The sequence below is a fragment of the Pungitius pungitius genome, chromosome 10 (assembly GCF_949316345.1).
Source record: "Pungitius pungitius chromosome 10, fPunPun2.1, whole genome shotgun sequence".
In the NCBI taxonomy this organism is placed as follows: Eukaryota; Metazoa; Chordata; class Actinopteri; order Perciformes; family Gasterosteidae; genus Pungitius; species Pungitius pungitius.
The window spans coordinates 609,243-621,910 of NC_084909.1; the positions used below are offsets into that span (position 1 = coordinate 609,243).

At 43.5% G+C, this 12,668-nt stretch overlaps 1 protein-coding gene across 3 annotated transcripts in view; it reads right to left on the reverse strand.

The window, feature by feature from the left end:
* Nucleotides 1–464: 464 nt before the first annotated feature.
* Nucleotides 465–12,668, reverse strand: part of lrp1bb (low density lipoprotein receptor-related protein 1Bb) — a 209,423-nt gene continuing 197,219 nt past the window's right edge. For 2 of the 3 annotated variants that reach the window (XM_062565193.1, XM_037487848.2), the window contains exons 83-91: nt 8,702–8,863; nt 7,931–8,105; nt 7,537–7,641; nt 5,424–5,537; nt 4,037–4,113; nt 3,440–3,530; nt 3,031–3,181; nt 2,062–2,136; nt 465–1,587 (exon numbers count right to left, since the gene is read on the reverse strand). In XM_062565193.1, the coding sequence (XP_062421177.1) occupies nt 1,447–1,587; nt 2,062–2,136; nt 3,031–3,181; nt 3,440–3,530; nt 4,037–4,113; nt 5,424–5,537; nt 7,537–7,641; nt 7,931–8,105; nt 8,702–8,863 (1,091 nt within the window). In that variant the 3' untranslated portion in view covers nt 465–1,446. The remainder of the gene's footprint in view (nt 1,588–2,061; nt 2,137–3,030; nt 3,182–3,439; nt 3,531–4,036; nt 4,114–5,423; nt 5,538–7,536; nt 7,642–7,930; nt 8,106–8,701; nt 8,864–12,668) is intronic. The other variant, XM_062565194.1, reaches the window with a different exon arrangement.

The window sequence follows — 12,668 nt, forward strand, 5'->3', positions numbered from 1 at the left end:
GCAGCCGGAGTTCTAGCGCCGCTGAGCTGCTGGTCCTCATTAGTGGACCACCGTGGCCCCCGGGATGAAATATAACGACACCCAGTAACGTCTCATCACCGTGTGGAGGACAGTCAGGGAAACCAGTTGCATCTATTTCGACCATCTTTAGAATGCAGATGGGGAGGGGGGCGGGGGGGGATATGTAACAACACGCGTTTCGCTGCCTCCTCTGGTTGCCATGGTGAAGTGTGCAGAGAGGCGGACACTGCGGAGGGAGATGGAGTTATGATGCCGTGTCACCACCGCCACGTGATGAATGGCGCTGACCTTGTTGCTCACGCAGGGGGGGGGGGGGCGGCGATAATGTCCCATCAGCCACTTTCCTCTGCGCATCCAGCAAACGTGGGGGGGGGGGCACCACACAAGTACAACAAGCGGCAGTTTGATCACGGCTTGAATAGGCCTCACAAAGAGACACGGCGTGTAAATAAGCCCCCTTTATTCAATATCCATTTACATTTTTTTTATATAAAAATTACTTACATTTAATACAGTTCTTCAAAATACAAGCAGCCAAACGACATACAAATCAAATACAAAATTATAAAATTTCTTATATTCATCATCTTCCTTCTCTGTAGTGTCAGATGCGTTGATAATGACTCTTAATAAGCTTTCGTAGACGCGTTAAATCTCTTCCTTGTCTAAATCTGTTGATATATGTGAGACCTAGAAAAATATGGTATTCAGTATCTGTCTTTTCATTGTACAGTACAGGATCTGGGAATCTGATTCGGGAACATTCAAGGGCGGCTTCAATCTCTTTCACCAAAAAGATAAGTTGATGTGGTGCGTTATGGGGCAGACGGAGCTGCAGAATCCAGATCTGGATGAGACGAGATAACGTAACGTGTGAGAAAAAAACACACCGTTGATCTGGAAATCCACTAAAGAAGATCCTCCAGGTACCAAAAGCTCCCAAGTATCGGGCTTCAGTGTTTTGGTGGACATGTGAAAAAGAAAAAATCCTTTAGCCGTGGAAACATCAAACCACTTTAACTCCGCTCGACGATACTTACATTTGTTCAGAAAAATTGAGCCAACCTTCTTTCTTTACCTCCGAATAAAGACACGCTGTCCGGATTCCACTTGAACTAGAAACAGTCATGGGTTCAAACTCATAGCACTGCATTTTAAGGTTTTTAACTGTGCACAAGTGTGGCTTATGGTGTTAATAGTTTTTGCAAATCAGCAGCTTAACTTCAGTGTCATAATTTATGTTTGACAAACATTAGGACATTAAATGGAAAATAAATCTCTTTAGCACACCAACAAGGACACTATGCTGATGCTAAACCAGAAAACCTAAGAGCCTCGTAGGAAAGAGAGAAATCCTGGTTTCCTCCTTTATATTACACATTGTACAACGTGGTTAAAAAAAGAAGTACAAAGTGTAAAGTTAGGCTATGCGGCGGTTTCGTGAATTGTCCCCTCTAGTTTCTTTGGGAGTAGCTCTCTCCTCTCATCAATGCTGATGACCGGTTTCCGGCAGTTTTGCCCGTCGATGTAGATCTTTGCATAAACTGGGTTGGAGTAGTTCATGGGCTGTAGAGGAAGGAGGAAATATGCAGTTATGGAAATCCCTTCAGAACACTGAGGTTTTTTTAAGCTGTTAGAGTATCATCATTCATCTTTTAGCTGTTTTGGGGTTCACTGCTTTAGCGAGTGTGAGGGCTTGGTGCTTAGCAGGTAGCACACAGCACGTCTGACAGATTTAAGTTGATAAAGAGCAAAGATTCAGTAGAGCTAATTGTGATCATCAAGGTTAAAAAGCATTCTACCTGAAGCAGAAAAAAAGACTCCTAGATGCTATTAGCAGGTGTTTTTTAGCACAGCAACAGACAGAAACATGCAGGAGGAAGCCCACTGTCTACTTTGGGATGTTCGGAAATGAAATGCCAAACTCACATTGATTTATTTGGTAAAGGTTATTAAATGTTTGCACCACTTGCCCACAATGAGGGTGAAATGTGTTTTCTGGAGGGCAACAAAACCCAAAATGAAGCTTGGATGATTCACCTGTCCGGGGATTACCTCCTTGGGCACAGAATTGATGGCCAAGTCGTGGGAGTCACTGGACTTTACACACCAGCCCTGCAACACAACAGGCACCACCGCTGTTTACACACAGCGAAACAGTCTGTCGCAATCTCTTCATCGAAACCGAACCGTTTGACAGGGTGGGGGGGGGGGGGGGGGGAGTGAAGTGGGAACCAGAGTCGGGTTTAGATTCGAGCCGGCGTGGCTTTGTTGTACAGCAGACAGCACTGAGAATGGCAGGAGTCGGCGGGGCAAGAGGCAACAACCAGTGAAGGAGATTCATTTTGAAATGCCGGGTATCTGTGAATGGAAACAGCAGCCAGACGAAAGGCCCCCCCTTTCTTTGATGGCACCTGAGACCCCGCTGCACGCAGAAAACCTCACGTAATGAATCCCCGACTCCTCCCAACATCACGTTATCAACACCTTAAACTCAACCATTGGGTTGTTTTCCCAGAGGTCGTTGTACTCTCATGTCATGAGGGGACGCAGCGACATGTGCTACAGATCAATCAAAGCAGCTCATCTCACCTCCCTTTTTAAGTGCTGAGTCATCTGTGATGCAGCTTTAACGATGAGTTCTGAGAATTCTGTCTCGTAAACGGCAACATTTGTTCAGTAAGTAGTTAATGTTGTCGTAGGAAAACTATTCCACTGTAACAGGAGCATTTCTTGTTTTAGATCGATCTGGTAAAAACCACAACTTCAGTCAGTTACCAGTCAATAGGTAATGATCATAGGAATAGGATTCAATGCCAGAGCTTCATAATATAACACGATCAAATAACATGTTTTAACATGAAAGGTTTTCTCGTTAAAACAGCATTTTATATTTACTAGAATAATCATTACTGATAATGAAAACAAGATGAAAAATAGAATCAGAATTTGCCCTTCTTTATTTTTGAGCTAAATGAGAATGTTGAATATCGAGCTCATGAATCCCACCTTGTGAGGGTCCAGCGTGAAGTTGGGCCGCAGCAGGCTGCCAGCGTCGGCGTGGTTGTCATGGTCCACTTCGTACATGTTGTACGACGGGTTCCCGATCTCCACGTTGATGCCCCCGTTGGTCATCGGCTGCCTCTGGACGCGTTTCCCCCTGAAGTGTCGGGAATCAGTCACATGACACAAGCAACACGCGGGTCGCACTAGTGCAGAACCGTTCTGGGCGGACCCTGCGAGCTGAATTGTACTCGGATGGCGTTCTGCTGAACGCGTTGAAACAAACAACAAACGTTTCCTTCATGAAAGCAAAAGGAGGCCATTTCATCTCCAAAAGCTGCAGAGGGTCCAAATCCCTCATCGTCCGTCGTTGCTCAGAAGCCTTTTTTTCCTTTTTATTCATTCCTTCTCTTACCTTTGCCTGCGTCTGCAGATGAAAACGCCCGCTACCACCATCACTACCAAGATCACCAGCAGCACCAGAGGCACAATGATAGCGAAGCTCCCTGAGAGACGGACAGAGGAGACACGGCGTGGACACGTTGAAGCAGCTCGGAGAGTGACACACAAACGTCCCTCTTTTATTCCTTGGCTCCTCACTCCATTTCCAGGACAGCTGTGCTAAGTGGGCTATGTGGTAATATTCATGTAAATCAATAGATCATATAATAAACAACGTAGGTAATAATCGCACCTGCAAATAAGGAAAGTGCCGGAACTTTTCCTCAAGAGATTTAAATGTTTGACTTGTAAGAACATTCTTATAACTCTAATTCATACGACGTAAACCTGCTTAGTGAAGGCTTCTCTTTTCACATTCTGCACACTGGGAAAGGTTGAGCGGATTTGAGGAATTATTTGGTCAGGTTGCCAATCGGGGGGGGGGGGGGGAGCACTAACCTCCCTCTACAAAATGTGAGGATGCCTTAAATAATTATTAAGATTGATTCACGTGTACAAAAATGGAATCGGAGCACCGTTTTACTTTAAAAAAGGATTTATAAGGTCTCACCTCCTCTGGCATTGTCGGACCTGCTGCTTTTAGGGGCGGGTCTCTCACACTGCGTTCCGGCCCAATTGGCTGAACATCTGAAGATGACACATAATCGTTAGAATCCGGTTCCTATTTGACAGCTGCTGTGAAAACACCCGAACAAAATGAATAACAAAATGATGGGACTGTGGTTAACAAAACACATTATGATTCGGTCGTTCTAAGAAGAGCGTCGAGCCAAAACAAACAGCACCACCCGGAGAGAGAGCACTACGCGTATGCATGTTGTGTCCATAAACAGTGTGTGTGTGTGTGTGTGTGTGTTGAATATTCAGTGTGGAAAATATCAAAGGACGACAGCGGGACGTGAGTCGTCGTCTCGTGTGTTCCGATGGGATCCGATGGGCGTGATGTGTCACCCTCGTTAGACGAGGTGATGTCTAATTCCACACAGCCGATGGGTCTGTAAAGCGCGAGCGATCCGCCGGGTGAAAAGAAATCGCTCTGAATTACATGCAGAATCAGGCCATCAGGAATAAGAGCGTCGGGGGGGCGAAACGGATCACGCCCTCGTGGAAGGAACCGTAACCTCGTGTTTTAAAAGGACAACCACTGATGACGAGTCATACTGGTCACCGGCACCTTTTAACTGGCCGCCGCGCCGTTGTTCGATCCCTCCCGATTCCCCCCCCAGCGCTGGGAGACGCCTGCATGAGATGGGTGGAAGTGGGGGGGCGGCAAAGGTACGGAGTCGTGCAGCAACTGATGATGTTACAAGTACCACGTCGGGTAAACGGGTCGATGTGCTTGCCGTGAATATTAAACTCGTAAATTTGACCTAAAACAACGATAGTAACAACGAAGTAACAATTGAGTGAATAAAAAAATATGCGTCAAGACAACGAAGTCTTCACAGGTCAATGAGTAATTTAAAAAAGATCTTCTTCTTTCCTGTTCAATTGGAAAGCTTTGAGTGCCGATTAAAAGGGCAAACAACAATTTTACAAGTGTTCTGGTCACGGTTTAATTAGATGACGAGTCTTCCTTTGAGCCGGGGCAGTGTGACAAAACGCTATTTAATCCAAATAGAAAGTCACATAGTCAGAATCTACAAAGGAATATTCTAGTCACATCCACAGGGCTGTGAGTTCAATGAAGACAAAGAGCTTTCCAACACAAATTAAATATTTCTGTGCACTATTTCCAGCCCCTTTTAGCTTACTTTTTGGAAGCCTATTACCTCATCACACTTATTACATGATAAATTGCTACAAGACGGTCCTTTGACAAAGAGCCCAAATACGGGATTGAGGCTGAAATGACGCCGGATGGAGTTGAGGTGTGGGTGTGGACAAAAGGGGGTGAGTGGGCTCTGAATGCGGCTGGAGAGGTGAGAAGGACCTACTTGCAGCGTGGTTTGTTAAGAGCTGTTAATGTGCACATCCCCTCATTCTGACAGAAGTAATCGCAGGGGTTGGCCAGCTCATCACAACGTTGGTTCTTGAACCCTGACGTGCAGCTGCAAAACATCGTGTTGGGAGTGACAAAAGGGCCCAGAGAATGTATATCGCTGCATGATGAATGGAGACTGCCACTGTAATCCCTTACAAATGGTCAATTAAATTACCAAAGTAGCCAATAAGGAACACGAGCCAACTTTACTCCTAAAGGGAACATCTGCAAGAGAAGTGTTTATTACATTTTGATTGTAATAAGACCAAAAGAAATCTTTGGTTAATTTAATCATTTTAACATTTTCACAAAATTTCAGCTGAGGAAGAAAAAGAAACTGTAAGAAGTACAATTTAAAAATGAGAATAGACACTATACGATATTGTGAAAATCAAATCGTAGATAGATTTAGAACCTCAGGACACGATTTCAGCTCTCTGCAACTTTTTATATTTCAGGAACAATTGAAAATTGCTGAATGGATTTGACCCTTAGTAAATATTTATGTGAAGAAAAGCTTGGCCATACTTCAAAGTTGAGGATTGAAGAAAGAAAAAGCGTAGCAGGAATTGTTTGAAGACTTGTGTATATATATATATATATATATATGTGCATATATCCAATGCTGTGAGGCTGAGCTGCATGGTTTGCATCTGGAAACCCTTTTAAACTTCACTCTCCTAAACATCCTAAACAAGTTCTTTCAAGGAAGATCTGGAAAGACTATTATGCAGAAATAGAATCAGAAGTCAAAGTGACACATGAACATTGTGCCACACGAGGCACTTCTTTCTATCTTAAAGAAAGAATACTGCACACACAAATTCCAAAGTGAGCTTCTGAACTACATCCTTAGAGATGAGTTATAACTCAGATAAAAATACTGTTGTGGTTCCCTTCAGACTGACAACACCATTGTTAAAGTAAGTGGGATTTTCTGCATATTGGGGGAAAATAAGCTTTGGTATACAGTTGAAATGCTTTGCAAGAAAAATGTATGAATAAATCTCAGTAAATAGCTGTGAGATGATGTTTACCAACAGCTGTATTGAACCATTTTGAACTGTATTCAATATTTTTTCAGTCTTTAATGCAAGAATCATCTTTGCATATGATGCAGTTCTGCCCTGCAAGGTTTCTTGCTTTGGGAAGGCTTGATCAAATATGCATTTAATCAGAGTATTAAGGGCAAATATTATGACACAGACATATCCATCATCTCACATAATCCCTGTTCTGTGCAGCAAATAATAAACCACATTATCAAGATCGATTAACCTCCTCGAATAAGATCATTTGCATAGAAATTGATTCTATCTCCTGGAATTCGTGAGTGATGACCGCAAATTTCAATTTAACTCTGGTGGACAATGGGCAGTTAAATAGAAAGAGTTTGGCTTTTGAAAAGGATTTCCAATTTCCTCCTTGGAGAGATTTTTAACCCAGCACTGCATTCCATTATAGTTGAGGTGCAGTTAATCTACGGGCAGCGCTTTGAGTAGTCTTTCACAATAATTCCCTCGTGTCTGCCAGTCAAGCTTTTGTCTGTTATTAGTTTTTGCCGTTGGGTTTCGTGGCGCGTCCTAACACCAACACACACCTCGGCTTCTTTTTTAGAACTTCTAAAAACCCACTAGTGAGGCGAGTCAGAGAGGCCTGACATCAGCTCTTGACTGCAAGCGGGAACGGCGTGATATGTTTAGAATGGCGAGCTTTGGAGGGGCTTTGAAAACCCATTTTTTTCTTTTTATATCTGCCTAAAAACCTTAAGCCCCAGTGAGGTGTCACACAGCATAAGATGGTGTACTGGCACTCAGCCCCCCTGCTGTTCCATGGCCTCCACACGGCGACATCAAACCTTCCCTCAACTTAAGGATTTCTTTCCAGAGGAAGACATCTATCTTGTTCTCCAAGCGGGGGGAACGGTGCCCCCTCGGTGGTTTTCAGTGTTGCTTCTAAGTCGGGGCTTTCTGGGGCACCCAGCCAGCATTTGAATGGAAACAAGACAGCGTTTGAATAATAGCGCAGAACATTCACTTTCCTTCACCCATTAAGCAGTGACTTACTGACAGAAAGGCAGGTTGGTGTCGGGGTCCAGGTGACAGGTGCCTCCATTGTAGCAATATCCGTCACACAGCTGACAGCTCGGTGCTATTCTGCCATTTGTGCAACTGGAGGGGGGGGGGGGGGGTGAAGAAATAATGGATGCTAGCAACAAGCAGGAAACTAGACTTTTACAAGAAAAAAAACAGAGTCAGCGGAGATTTTGTCAAAAAACATTAATTATTCATATAGAGCGGGGGGAGTTCACCTCGCTTCTAATTAATTGACGATAGCACAGCCTTAATTGCTGTGGGCTGTTCGGCCATGTACATTTTTCAGATTGAATCAAATCAATTAATTGACTCTGCGGCCCGCGGAGGCAGCGAAAGGGATGAGGGACAGATAGCGAGCACTCACTTGCAAACCACGTCTCCCGTCTCCTCGTCAATGAGGCAGGGAGCTCCGTGGCATCGAAGACACTTGTCCACCTCGCACTTGTTTCCCTCAAACCTCGCGGGACACACACACTCCACGTAACCGCTACTGGATAGCGTGCAGGCCTTGGAGTTCACGCAGTAGTGATGGCAGATGTCTGTTGGACGGACAGAGATAAAAAAAAAAGGAGAGAGAGAGAGAGAGAGGCGGGGGGGGGGGGGGGGAAGAGGGACATGTGTAATGACAATCTTGGAGCATAGTTTAGACTGGACTGATTGGAATGGTACAGGGCTTTTAATGGGACTCAATTACCCACATCAAATGACATCTTAGCAACAGATGAAAACATATCAGCCCCTGGGCAGCCGACGTCGGGCAAATACTAATCACGCTCCAAAGGGTTTTCCTGCGACCCATCGTGACAAAGCGATGGAAAGTACAAAAATGATCACATCAGCGCAGGAACACCCGGAGGTTTTTTTCTTTCTTTTTTTTCGATGGTTTTTGATTTTTGTTTATCTGCAAATGTGGCGTTTGCGGAAAGCGAAATACTTGAGGCGGTTGTTTTTGTTCCTCACCACGCGTGTGAACTTTGGAGCGTTTAGTTCTATGGATTTTATGCAGCATAACTGAATTCAAATCAGTGCTTTGTTGTCGGCGTCTCCCGCGGTGAGACGAGGACGGCCGGTGTCAATCATTTGAGGAAAAGTTCACGACCTGCATAATCTGTGTCCAGCAGGCAGCAGGACTCACGGTAAAGACAGCGCTCCCCGGTGTACTCTGCCATGCAGCGGCAGACCGGCTGGTTCCCCTGAGTGATGTCACATGTTCCCCCATTTAAACAGTAGTGGTCACATATCCTCCTCTCACAGAAGGGTCCAGAGAAACCAACAGGGCAGCGGCATGTAGGTTTACCTGGACAAGGAAAAGGAAGATTAAGGGGGCAACAACAACAACGATGCATTTGTCCTGCTGACTCGTGGATTGCTCTTGTATCTAAATCCTGCTACAGATTATTTCTCCGTGCCGTCAACTCCCACTGGATGACGGGATCTATTTTCTGCACCTATTTTTCTCTCCCACATACACTTTCCTGCTGCTGCAAGTATGATCCAACGTATGAAATGTATGAAAATAGTTCCCAACGAATGCACTTCCTATTTTGCAAAACAAACTCCCTTTCAAAATAAATCAATCAATAAATGTGTCAATAATAGTTACATGTTGTGTGATGATACTTTCAAGGTCACCATGCCAGGTGTTAAATAGCAGCAGTGTAGCATCCCTGGCTGAATTATGGTCTGATGGTCCATATGTTTTTTAATGAACACACCTTAAGAACTAAGAGGAAAAATAAATATGAACACTCATTAGCATCTTATACAGAACAGAAAAAACGTAAAACATAAAACAAACTTGAACCGATACTAACCTTGTGCTAAAGTAGTAAAACCGAAGACCTGTGTTTTAATATAGTTTTTTCGTGCTTTTAACGTCTTTTAACGTCTTTTAACGTCTTTCAGATTTACTCCCGCTTCTAACTGCTCACTTTTGCTACCTTCAAAATAAAAGCGCAACCGGAAATGCCCAGATTGCCGTAACGAAATTCCTAAAATAAAATACATTAAAAGAGTAACAATATATTAGAATAATCCACCCTATCAGTGGCCGTTTACAAGCAGTACAACACATCTAGTACTTTGCTGAGAGTAAAGGCAAAGATACATCCTTCCATCCATCATTTTTAGACACATAGTCATGTCTGGGTCAAGGTGAGCACAAGTTGGCACCTATGGAAAGAAGCAAAGGCGCCCTTTCTCTCAGGCGTGTCCTCCGGGTCTAACTAGGGGATCCCAATTCATCCAAAGGCCAGACGTTGTACGCATTTAATTCCTCCAGTGTGTTCGGGCTCTGCACGGTTTTCCTCCTTGTCGAACATGTCTGGATTCTCTCCAGCAGGGAGGCAGGCAGCATCTTAATCAGATGTCCAAAGGACCTCGAGTGGCGTCAGCATAGGGGACTGGTGTTCTACTTGGTGTTTTCTTTATATTTTAAAAAGTTTTAATAGCATTTTTGATCCCACATATTTTTATCCTCCACACTTAAAATATAGAAAGACATCCTCTTCTGGAAACTACCTCCCCGTAAATAAGACTTGTGGATCAGACATCCAGACCAGTAACACCCTTCAAGTGATTACCGGAACATTGATTGGTCTAAAACCTATTTGGTTATTTTATCCAATAATAAGGGAGTTTTCCGTGTGATTGACAGCTGTGGATGAAAGCGGCGAGAAGATTTAACTCCGACTTTCACGCTTGCTAGCGTGTGCCTGCGTTTGGCTCAGGCGGATTTATGTACAGCCCCCGATTAGCACAGGACACGCATCCTAGCATGGTGCCTTTTGGTGCTGGGCTCGTAGTGGCCCGGGGGGGATTCATCAGAATTTCTCTTACTGAAAACAGCTGTGCGCTGCAGCTGGAAATGGGGTTTGATGAATGCAGTGATTCTGAACATAAACAATGAGCAGAAAGGTGCTGGAATACTCCAAAGAGGGGAAAGGAACTTCAGAATCAAATGAAAATAGTGTCTGTTATAGAGTAATTTACACACATGTTTTGGAATGTTGACATATAAACAACAACAATTTAATAGTTTTAATGTACTCATGCTCATGTATACTGTATGAAAGCATGAGCGCCATACTCAACTCCATAATCACTACAATGGGCCTCTTCTTCTGCTCCATTTCAGCCTTTGTTTTGAACATGTTAATACATAATATACAGCCCAAAGTCATGCTAGAGGCAGAGTGCCTCCCATTTTTGTTTGCAGTTTTGATGACTCCAGTAATGGGCACCAAAAAAAGCTAGTTCCATATATGCTTCATGCTGCACCCCACTGCACTGCTAAAGTGGAATAAGTGTGATGGATTTTTACTGGGAGCAACACATTATCCACAGGTGGAAATGTTTCGGTAACATCAGTTCTTCATATTTCCCTCCAAAAACAGTGCACTCGCCACCATTTACACACACTTTCATAATGGGAAGGGCAGAAGTAGAGAGGCTGTTTTTTCACACTACGCTACTTGGTAATTTCACACTCCACAACTCTCAAGCTGGGATAATCTGGGTTAGAAATGTCAAAGTGACAATCATTTTGCTTCCAATGACGTCTCTCAATAAGCTCTCTAAGCAGGCACCGCTTTTAAGAGAAAAACAACAACAAAACGAAATGAAGCTGTAGGGCAGAACAAGATGACAAATCATGCACTTCCTGATTCAGATAATCTTTCATCACGGCTTTCTTAACTGGGTCATTTTTATATTTTCATACATACTAAAAGTCTCCTCCTCCTAATGACTGCAGTGTCAATAAAATGGTTGTAAAATGTGGTGCTAATTGAGAGATTTAGCATTGAGGTGACAAACCTTCCACTATTTAAAACATACGTTCAAACAGCTTTAACGACCTGGTGGCCATCAGGGCAACTTACATTATCAAGTGTGTCTGCGCTAAATAGAAGAACAAGATATACCAACACGTATCATCTTTGACAAAGTAAACCAAAAGGTGTCTCAAAAAGTGGGCAGCATTATTTTGGCTGTAGGCTTAATACATTTATTTTTATTTATTTGGGTTTCTAAATGATTCTGCCTGAAAGCTAAAGGTTTTATGAGCAGCAATTGACAGCAAAGAGTAATGTTGTGTCATTAACAATCTGCTTTTATAATACACAGTAGAAAGACATTCCTTTTCCCCCTAATAAAAGTCATAAAAGCAAAATGATGTGTCTTGAGTTCAAATATGTGTTTTGTTGCCAAAAGTTCCATTAGCTGGCAGGTAAACCAGTTCAGTAGATAGCAGGAACCCAATGGCACCTTCTGTTTTTATAGATGCAACTGGAAACTGTCCAGCTTCTAATTAATTGTTGCCTCCAGTACCTTTTATCACCAAAGCAGGGACTTTAGCAAAAGATTTGATTTGAGTGTCAGTCATCTCCTGCACCACGTATCCTCCGAGTCGATCCCGGCTGACATCGTGGAGGCGGGGCGACACTCATCGGTCAATTAAAAAAAACAACCATTGGCTCTCACATTCACACACCTGAGGGCCATTTAGACCAACTAACCCAATCCCCACAGCACGCCTTTGGACTGCGGGAGGAAGCCGGAGTACCCGGAGTGGAACCATCGGGGGGGGGGAGAACAACTTTAGCTCTAATGTTAGCGACAGTGCTAACCACCACACCAAGGCGCCGCTCTAAATTTGATTCACTTCCTCTCTAATCTCTAGAGAGATGGTGGTATGCCTCCAAGACATGTGGTCAAGGCAGCAAGAACACATTGGTGGACATGATTGAGACAAAATGCACAAAACATTCCGTATCAAAGCACTTTCATTTCCCAGTTGTTCGCCATCATAAATATGAATAAAATTCATCATTCAGTGTAGTAAGCCAGAATTGACCTACTTAAGTTTATGAATGAAGAACCAAATAAGACTAATTGTGGCCAAAAGGAGCCACAATTAGTCTTATGCTGCTCTTATTTCCTATTGGGTGGAAAACGGATTTAATTATTTCTTTACAAGGCCAGTAGAAATGGAAACCTACAAACATAACAAACAAGTAAATGTTTATTCAAAATGGATCCAATCCAAAGCCAGCCGTTTTTTTCTTAACAGTATCTGCAATGACTCATTTAAACGTGCAGCC